This window comes from Haliotis asinina, chromosome 1 (assembly GCF_037392515.1).
Source record: "Haliotis asinina isolate JCU_RB_2024 chromosome 1, JCU_Hal_asi_v2, whole genome shotgun sequence".
NCBI classification, from domain to species: Eukaryota; Metazoa; Mollusca; class Gastropoda; order Lepetellida; family Haliotidae; genus Haliotis; species Haliotis asinina.
The window spans coordinates 52,670,473-52,681,286 of record NC_090280.1 but is presented as its reverse complement, the minus strand read 5'-3'; the positions used below and the strand labels follow the sequence as shown (position 1 = coordinate 52,681,286).

General features: G+C 41.1%; 1 protein-coding gene across 1 annotated transcript; it reads left to right on the top strand.

The window, feature by feature from the left end:
* Positions 1-942: 942 nt before the first annotated feature.
* LOC137280478 (matrix metalloproteinase-19-like) lies at positions 943-8,355 on the top strand. Its single transcript, XM_067811886.1, has 11 exons — positions 943-1,376; positions 1,962-2,062; positions 2,784-2,923; positions 3,311-3,386; positions 4,243-4,385; positions 4,774-5,031; positions 5,297-5,458; positions 5,961-6,131; positions 6,276-6,418; positions 6,962-7,113; positions 7,628-8,355. Exons 1-11 carry the CDS (start codon positions 1,254-1,256, stop codon positions 7,815-7,817), a joined length of 1,659 nt encoding a protein of 552 aa, XP_067667987.1. The 5' UTR covers positions 943-1,253; the 3' UTR covers positions 7,818-8,355.
* The last annotated feature ends 2,459 nt before the right edge of the window (positions 8,356-10,814 follow it).

Genomic DNA, 10,814 nt, shown 5'->3' with positions numbered 1-10,814 from the left:
AGACGATTGTGTGGGATGTACTTCATTGAAGATAACTTTGTTTACATTAATACTTATGCATTGCGATTATGCTCACGTAGGTATAACCCTCGCCGGATATGTTGATTTTTATAAATGTCTTTATCTAACCTGAATTCCACACCTGTTGGTTCTAACCAGGTCACAGTGACATACCCTTGTGGGGGAGGAAGATTCAAGTGTTATACAAATACCTTAACGTAAAACATGTCACTGTGTGGATCTAAAATACTGCAAGCCAAACACAAATGATGATGCATAAAAATGAAACAAAAATGAAGTTATTTTGAAGTTATTTCATTACGTGTTTCAAATGGGTACCACAGCTGTATTTGACAATTTTGCAGTGTTTCAATATGAATGTTTGTTCATGGAACCTTTTGATAGCGTTTGTAATGTTTTAGTGAAATCGATTCTTTTACCTAAGTTATACACTTTCGCATAAATAGTGGCTTTAATATATTCATGTTTTCCTGATATCACAGATTAGGGAACTATTAGTGACTGACGACATGAGTTAAAAAATTATAAGCTTCAGTGTTTCGAACATAATCGTTGTAGAGGGCAATTAAAGAAACGATGTGAATTCTCTTGTGATGATGGCTACAACACTATTCGTCTCATCTGCGTTACAGCTACACTCCTGATGTGACGAACAGTCGCGTTTAACGATTCACAACTTCTAATATAAAGGAACGGGATCACCGATATCTTATACTGAATTCACAAAACTCGGATATATGGAACACCCTCTGAGATCGATATAATGGAAGTTTACTGTACACATGTTCTGGTATCTCAGTACACATGTTCTGGTAGGTAATAGTGAAAGCTCAAGAGCACACTCAGCGTAACCGGTCTCGCTTCAGTAGTCCCCCAACCCTTCTCCCCTCCCGTCTGTCAGAACGCCGTGACGTCACAAGGACCGGCAACCGCTGGACCCTATCATAACGTGATGGTATACTCACACCTTATCATTAGCTAAGAAAGTATTTCGAAATTATTGACAAGTAATTGAGTTCTACGAAGTTCAAAGTCCGACCCGGAAATGAGCTTTCCTTGACTTTTTCCGGTGAGTGTGCCAGTGTTTGTCAAAATCCGTCAGTCTAATTTTATCCCCCTCTACCGGCTGATTGTGGCCCGAGGGTATATAAGGCGCTGCGATGTGGGTGCCAACAATTCAACAGTGATCAGGCAGACGGTCAATCACAAAGAAACTAACTTATAGCGAAAGTATGAAGATTGTGTTGCTGGCTCTCATAGGGGTGCCCCTCGTATACGGGGCAGTGTTACACAGAGAAGAGGGGTCAGATGATACTCACAGCATCGAGAAGCGAGAGGAACCATTTGACATGGTGGTAAGTATCACGTGGAGATGTTGACTTTTTTCGTAACTCATTGATAGTATGCATTGGTAGTAACTGAAGTAGTAGTTTGGAAGTAGATAAATGGAACTGCTGTTTCTTTGCTCCGGTCTTTTGTTTCCCTCCAGGAGGCTAAAACATACATACTTTGGTCATAACGAACAGTAGATCCCACTGCACTTTATTGTATCAGAAACTTAACCTGTCAAAGGAAACAGTAGTAGTAGAAGTAGTAGTAGTGGAGAAAACAGTAGTGGTAGTGGTAGTAGTAGTAGTAGTAATGGTAGTGGTGGTAGTAGTAGTAGTAGTAGTAGTAGTAGTAGTAGTAGTAGTAGTAGTAGTAGTAGTAGTAGTAGTAGTAGTAGTAGTAGTAGTAGTAGTAGTAGTAGTAGTAGTAGATCACCAAATTAAAAAGAAACAAGCAATTCGTCATTCACGTTGCTATTTGTGATACAGGCCATCTTCCTCATTTTAGACAATGAGATGCTTTCAGATTTGTCACATCATAATGTGAATCCCTTGCGTTTGAAACGTCCACACAGTGGAGCAAATTTAATTCCGAAATCTTTCAAACAACAGGACTACTTGGAACGGTACGGTTACCTCAACACCGACTACAACACCAAGGAGGATGGCGGTCCCATATACCACTCCGACGTCGAGCTGGAATACGCTCTCAGGTAAATAAAATGTACCAGTTCACGTTTTCTCAGAATCTGATCATCACTATACACACAGAAGCCGTGACCATGTTTAATGTACAGTATCCAATACAACGTGTCATTTTCTGTCATCATTTTCTAGTGTCTCCAATATTACCTAAGAGATAATCAAGAATTAACACCAGGTTGGAATAAGCACCAGAAACACATGCTGTCTTACATGGAGGCTAAATGGAATTTCTTTTATAAACTAGACCAAAACAAATTAGCGATATATGCAAATTTTGAAGTTACTAATAATGATATATTTATTGGTAGTCTGATGAAATATCAGTTATAAAAATACTCATATCCCTGAAATATTTTGTCCAGTATGCCATTCAAAACAGGTATGGGATCTTGGATTTACAAGATTAAGAAAATGCAAATGATGAAGTCAATGAGGAAACAGATAAAGAAGAGAAATTAAGGGAAATTGTGACAAAGTATTGAGTTCCTTTGGCAATGTTTCATCTGTATGGACATACACTTGTCTCGTATGTATAGGCACTGGCTAGTGGTATGTTCGCAAAATGAAATGTCCCCTACTTTCTTCATGGCAAATTCTGTGTAAACGGTTGGAATGATTGATATGAAGTTCGAATATATACTGCCGAAAGAATTCCTCGACAACACATACTATTCACCACAACAAAATAATAAAAAAGCAAACTAACATCCAGAGATATCTTTCTTTCAGGAAGTACCAGGAGTTCACCGGACTTCCGGTAACAGGCATGATGGACTCGAAGACTTATGAGCAGATGCACAAGCCTCGTTGTGGGTTTAAGGATATTCTGCCAGAGGGTGTAAACCAGCCCCAGAGTTATACACATCTTGGTGAGTGTTACGTTACGTCGCGTGTGTTTCGGTGGTGTTTTACACTTCAGCTGTTGTAACAATGGCTGTAGCTCTTTAAATTTATAATAATTGCTATAGCATAACTGCGTATTGTTGGAGGGGAAGGGATTCACTGTGCTTTAAACACCATTTCAGTTCAAAACATGAAAGGTTATTCATGGAAAGATATACATGTATGAATAAATATCCTGATAGACTTATATATGGCATGAACCTGGACCATAGTCACAGATGATGTTCAAAACTACCCAGAACCATTTCCTGTTTAGTGACTCAGTCACTCAACACTCAAATGTTAGACCGAACATTAGCCGCAAAAGGTAATGGTTGTCTCGTATGTCTATATGGATGTATGCGTGTTTACAGGAGGGAAGTGGCCAAAGGACGAAATTACCTGGAAAACAGTGGCATGGACCAACCAGATGGGGCAGTCGGTTCAGAAGTAAGTACCACCACCAACAACAACAAACTGATATCTATTACAGGGCAATAGCCCCACTGAAGGTGACAGAGACCGGTTCAAAATCTGGGTTTGAATTAGTCTTCAGCAATCCATGCTTGTCGCAAGGGGCGAATTACGGGATCGGGTGATCAGACTGGCTGACTTGGTTGACACATGTCACCGTATCCCAGCTGCGTAGATCGATGCTCATGCTGTTGATCACTTGATTGTTTACAGACCGCAGCCATTAAGCTTGAATGTTGCTGAGTGTGGCATTAAGCCTCAAAACAATCAACCCTAGCAAGTTGATTTAAGTCACCAAGTCTCTGTTCCACCAAAGGTATTAGTAATGTAAACTCTATCTTGACCGGAACTGGACGCTAGACTGTAGCGTAATCCGACGAGAACTAAACGTTATCTACTTGCATCAGTGGGAGTATCTTCATCTAATTCACCTTATTCACACATCACGTCAAGAGCTATGCAGACTCGTGAAGGTGCGAGGTAGAGCAGGCCTCCAGCAAACCATGCTTGCCATAAGAGGCGATTATCCTTGTCGTAGGAAACGACTAATGGGATCGGGTGGTCAGGTTAACGGAGTTGGTTGACATAGTCATCGGTCCCTGATTCCACAGATCGATGCCCATGCTGTTGATCACTGGATTGCCTAGTCCAGGCTCGATTATTTACAGACCTCCGCTATATAGCTGGAATAGTGTTGAGTCCGGCGTAAAGCTCAACTCACTCAGTCACTCACTCCAGAGTTATGATAACAACACGTTAACCTATCAGCGTTATTTTTATATATTGTGTCATAAGATGACCCTTTGTTACACCTAATAACCTTCCTTATTAGACGGGCCATGGAGAACGCCTTCAAGTACTGGCAGGAAGTGACTCCTTTGACATTCAAATACACAGACGGAACCCCTGACATTGAGGTCAAGTTTGCACGCGGGGAGCACGGTGATGGACAATACAACGCCTTTGATGGAAAAGGTAAACATTCGAATATAAAATCGATTTCCTTTTGTTACATTATTTTTGTGTCAGAGTGAGTCAGTAAACATTTACTTCACTTCCAAATATCGCAGCTGGAGTTACGAAACTGACACCATTTTGGGATTCGGCCCAGGACCCACAACATGACGAGGCAACAACAATGTTACACAGAAGTTAGACACAATCGGAATGATAACGTCAAAGATTAAAATGTTCGATATTTTGTCCATGCCTTTGTCAGTTTTATTTATTATACGTATACATTCTTATTACAATAAGATTACTGTAGATTTCGTCACGATATGGCTGAAATACTGTCGCCATGGCCTTTTTAATTACTCACTATAAATATGTATAATTATCTATATATTTCTATATATTTCAGGCAAGACACTTGCGCATGCGTTTGGTCCGGGATCACATCGAATCAACGGGGACACACACTTCGATGACGACGAGGAGTGGACATACCACAGTGACCGTGGTACGGAGCTACAAACGGTTGCAGCTCATGAATTTGGACATGCCCTTGGTCTTGGGCATTCTGGAGTTCGAGGAGCTCTCATGGCACCGTATTACCAAGGATACGACCCCAACTTTAAGCTACACAGCGATGACATAAGGGCCATACAGATTCTCTATGGTAAATATGGCCACTTAAGACATATGCAAGAAACTCTCACCTGGGTCCACCAGCAGAAATCGACCTGAAAGAGCATTAGTTTGAGATATAAATAATACAAATAAGTCTAAAAAGTTTTACAAGTCCGTATGCCATGTTAGTCTCGATTTATGTAGTTGTCGGTAGTTTTTTTTGGCTCAAAACTGTGAATGTTTTTGGTTCGGCTCACAATCGAGACTGGTTAGTTTCTGGTTCTAACGTTTTACTGTATATCATGTTTTATTAGGGTCTAATCCTAACCGCCCAACAACAACGACACCACCACCAACAACAACACCAACAACAACAACACCAACAACGACGACGACCAGGCCACCAACTACTACCAAAGAGCCTACAAGTCCAAATCCCGGTTACTGTTCGACCAAATTAGATGCCATTGTCACAGGTAAGAACTTATTAAATGTTCTTGTGGTTTAATATGCAGGAATCATTTCCAGAACCGTGCGAATGTTCCTTATAGATGACTGTGTGTTATGCGCGTTTTCCAACATTTGTTAAATCATACGTTCCACGAATCCGTCCACCTACGTCCATTTTCTAGGATTAATTTGTAATAGTACAAAACAATAATTATCTGAGCACACAGTTACCTTCAGTTCTGGGAATGACGCTGCAACCATTTCACTGCGACTATCCGTACAGTGCTGACCTCAAACCTGCCCTCAGATATTACAGACGCAGTAATTTAATCGTACACGTCATAAAACAACATTCACTCACTACAGGAATTATAATTATCCGCAGAATCTTTGTAAAACAAAACGATATCAATGTCGTCCGTCTATATCAGATTTTGTCGTTACCTACAGCGATAGAAAAAAGCTATACTAGCAAATATAACTCAAATTATCTTCCCATGTTTGTGACGTCATTGTTTTTGTGCGCAGCTTCCGACGGTTTCACATACGCCTTCCGGTACAGACAGGTATACAAGCTGGGTAGCCGTGGTCTAGAGGCTGGCTACCCCAAACGCATTAGGGCTGTGTACCCAAGGGCACCAGGCAAGATCAGAGGCGCGTTCTACATGCCCGAAAGCAGGAAGACTTACTTTTTCAAAGGTCAGTATACGGGAACTTTGCGGACACCTTGTTATTCACAAGCTGCTTTGTCACCTACACAGTGAGATACTGAAAGCTTGAATTAGCAGTCATAGTAAAACGCAATATTTCATTCCAATATGTCAATGCTGACTTCTCTGTTAGGGTCCCGCTTGTGGAGGTACACCGACTTCAAACTGGACTATGGCTTCCCCAAGACTATCTACACTGCAAATTTCCCAGAGAGCATTCGCGCCATAATCAACATTGAGGACAGCTATGGCAAGAGTCGCGTCTTCATGTTCGGGGTATGTTTAGACAAGTAGCTTAATCTGCAATATCCACGCGATTTATGGTGGTTTCTTGTTCTTTTGCATGTGTAACTGTTAGTTTGTGTTTATAATCCAGTAATTAACATCATGAATACCATGGCATGCATCACCAAAGACATGAGCTCCTGATGCTGTATGTCGACTCTCACAAGAAACAAGCAGTGTTGATGAAGGTCTAGAACCTCTCAAATCTCTGCTGGACCAATGAGATTGTAATTATTCACAAACAAATACTGAATAGATGTTTTATTTCCGAATATTATCATACGCCCAGATCTACTTTATGAATTCAATAATATATTCATTGTACTAAAATCACTATTTGGAGAATCGAACCCTTTGTGACGAGACAACGCTTGAACCACTAAGCTACCCTGCTGGTCAGACTTAGTGAAAGGATGAAATGACCTCACCAGTATATTGACCCGTACTGCAGTATTACCAGGGTAGTTCTCCAAATTATTGTAGACATTTTGGGTGTAGTCATTAACTATATTGATGTGTCATATCTGTTTACAGAGTAACAAGTTCTGGGAGTGGAACCCAAACACCCTACAGATGGTTCCAGGGTGGTCGTACAACATCGTAGACCACTGGCTGGGAATCCCCCGGGGGGTGGAGGCAGCGGTCAAGTGGTATGACGGACACATGTACTTCTTCAAAGGAGCAAGGTAAGCAGGCACTTCTTTATGTTGATAGCATAAATAAAATAATTCAAGGAAACTAATCGTATATTTTCAACTTGCTTACGCGAGTAGACAAGCCATACTTTAAATTAAGTCAGTTGTAATCTGTGAGTGTATTTCATGCCGCTTCCTGAATATGTCTGCAGCCATAACGTTGTATACTCATACCTCGTTTATCCAGGCACTTGCATTGCCCGGACAAAATATATACCTATTCAGTTATTATAAATCAGTGGTACTGCGGAGAGACTCTGTCAAAACGGAACCCTCCGGATGATGATTGTAGAGAACGTCCACTCCATTTAACACAATACTCCTCATTCCGGACATTTGTCAATATAGCGCCCTATCTGAGAACGATGGCGAGACGGTCCAGAACGAGATCCGAGATGAAATCACTATGGTCACATACCAAAACGAATAAAATTACACTATTGTATATACGTATATATATTCACAATTCTCCAGTCACGTTACTGACGGTGTGATGTGCTTCTAGTTACAGAAAGTTTAACAATTACTATCGTTCCGTGGAACCCGGATATCCAAAGCCCTGGGCGCCAGTCTGGATGCGGAATGTGTGTGCAGGTGCGTCGCTTCGCCAACAGGAGGCGGGAAGCAATACAGAGTTTGATTGGGACATGGGAAGACAGCGCGATGTCCCAAATATTCCGATTTTCCTTCAGTGAAACATCTAGCATAGATTCACGTGTACATCTTGTCATTTAACTGAGATCAGATCAATCCTATTTGTAGAATTTATATTTATTTTGCTATAGATTGTGAACCAGAAGAACCTGTTTAAAACAAATTAGGTATTTAGTTCAATGGGTTAGGCGACGCATGTAAACTTCAGAAAAAATGTTTTGGATATAAATGCAATACTTCAGTTGTCATGTTTTCCGCTTTTAAACTTGATTCGTCATTCAATAGAAATATATGATAGTTATTAAAGATTAGTGTAGTGCTTTCATTCCGTCGTGAATGTAAACGTTTACAGAGATTGTTTATGTGTTGGAAACTGCAAATTGTGTTGACGTGTGATGTAATACTTTGTCTTCGTCCATGTTAGCTATTGTTAAGGGTACAGTTTACCCCGCTGTCCACACAACCGGGTTGTAGACAATCATTTTGAGTCTCATATTTTATAGAATATTTATTTCTACATTTTTTATTTTATTTACATGTTTGTATTTATGTTTTGTAATAAAAATGTTTCAGTACATATGTTGATTGTTTGACTGGTTTATCCGCTAATCTGAAAGATATTGTTTGGAACGGTTATATATGGAGCAATATTTAGCTTAAAATAAAAAGAAGAAAGAGTTTTCTAAGAAGGTATGACGTCTGAGACTAAACATTGATTTAGGCGCATAGTGAGTGAGTGTGGTTTTACGCCGCTTTACAGCGCTTTTCCAGCAATATATCCGGGGGCACCAGAAATGGGCTTCACACTTTCTGCCCATGTGGGGAATCGAAACCAGGCGTTACGAGGCAAAGCTTTGACCACAAGGCTACCTCATCTCCTTTGGCAGTAATACCTGCAGGTGTCAGCCCATTGGAATAGCTGTTTAGACTGAAAATTTAGAGGAGAGTAAGTGGATCTGTCGGCCCGGCTAATCCATGCATGTCGTGGTATCCCAATTTAACTCTAGGTTACCCCACCTCCCTGTTTAGCGTACAGGGTTTACACTACAGACATTCACACTGAGACAATGTACACTACAGACATTCACACTGAGGCAATGTGCACTACAGACACTCACACTGAGGCAATGTACACTACAGACATTCACACTGAGGCAATGTACACTGCAGACACTCACACTGAGGCAATGTACACTACGGACATTCACACTGAGGCAATGTACACTACAGACATTCACACTGAGGCAATTTACACTACAGACATTCACACTGAGGCAATGTACACTGCAGACACTCACACTGAGGCAATGTACACTACGGACATTCACACTGAGGCAATGTACACTACAGACACTCACACTGAGGCAATGTACACTACAGACACTCACACTGAGGCAATGTACACTACAGACACTCACACTGAGGCAATGTACTCTACAGACATTCACACTGAGGCAATGTACACTGCAGACACTCACACTGAGGCAATGTACACTACGGACATTCACACTGAGGCAATGTACACTACAGACACTCACACTGAGGCAATGTGCACTACAGACATTCACACTGAGGCAATGTACACTACAGACATTCACACTGAGGCAATGTACTCTACAGACATTCACACTGAGGCAATGTACACTGCAGACATTCACATTTACTACGTTCACGGCACTAACATCACACCTGGTATTAAATGAAAGTTTTTATAATAGCTACCCAAAGCTATGCACTAACTGTGTGATGTTCTCATCAATCTAACGTACCATGCTACCAACAAATTAAACACATAAAACATCTAAGATAATGCACGTTCCACTTGTCACCTACGACCTCAAATTGGATGAGATGTCGTTTTTAATGTAGTATATCATTTCTGTATACACTGGAAGCTGTCAAAATCGGCATCTGTCCAATCCGGCAAGTTGTCAGCATTAAATCTCACCCCCATACATTTATCATCAGCTCTATAATCCGGCACATTGATTAAAGTGAATTATTTCTTCAGTCCAAATGAGTTCCGGTTTAGACAGCTTCCACGGTATATATTTTTTCATTGGCGCTTCACTGGAGCAAATTTTCTGAACTATACGTATAAAGTTATGACTGTAGCGGTGTTGACTGGACGCCATCGACATCCACGCATATACATAACGGGTACCACCCACGTCATACATGACTGTCTGCTAAATGCGCTTTGTTCGATACGGCCACGGGGATTGATGCATTGCCTGTTGGGGACATAAACAGACTCAGACTGAAATACCACACATACAAGTGACACCGGCCACTTCATCGAACAGACACTCCGTAAAACTGATTTTACGCTCGCTTCATACAGAACAAAGGTCTCGCCAGCCACATAACTCTTCTTTCACGATTGTCACGCTTACGTGTTTAGGCCCTTATTCTCGAAACGTTCGTAGTCTTAAGAATTCTTAACTTTTGTCGTAGCCAGTGTGTTACGAATGGGCTTAAGAACTTCGTAGGGCTACGAAGATTTCGAGAATAGCTAGCTTGGTGTTTAATGCTAGACTCAGCAAAATCTCCAGTGTTCGACATCATGAGCATCGAGTTTTGCGCCGCTTTTAGCAATATTCCAGCAATACCGCTGCGGGTGTACATCAGAAATGGGCTTCACACATTGTGCCCATGTAGGATATCGAACCCGGATCTTCGGCGTGCCCAGAGAACGCTTTAATCACTACGCTAACCCACCGCCCTGTGATCATAATGTGAAATGTATGATATCCAAAGGGAAACTCACAATCATCACCCTCTACCAAACTGTTTAGATTGAAACCAGTAATGTTCATCATACTCTGTTTAAGCCATGTTGATGCTCCGGATCACAATATTCGTATATTTACTTTAGACATTTTATGTATGCATAATTTTATACAATTCCTCGCCATCGGGTTGTCAGGCTCGCTGACTTGGCCGACACATGTCATAGGTTTCCAACTGCGTAGATTGATGCCCATGCTGTTAATCGCAGGATTGTCTGGTCCAGACTCGATTATTTACAGACTGCC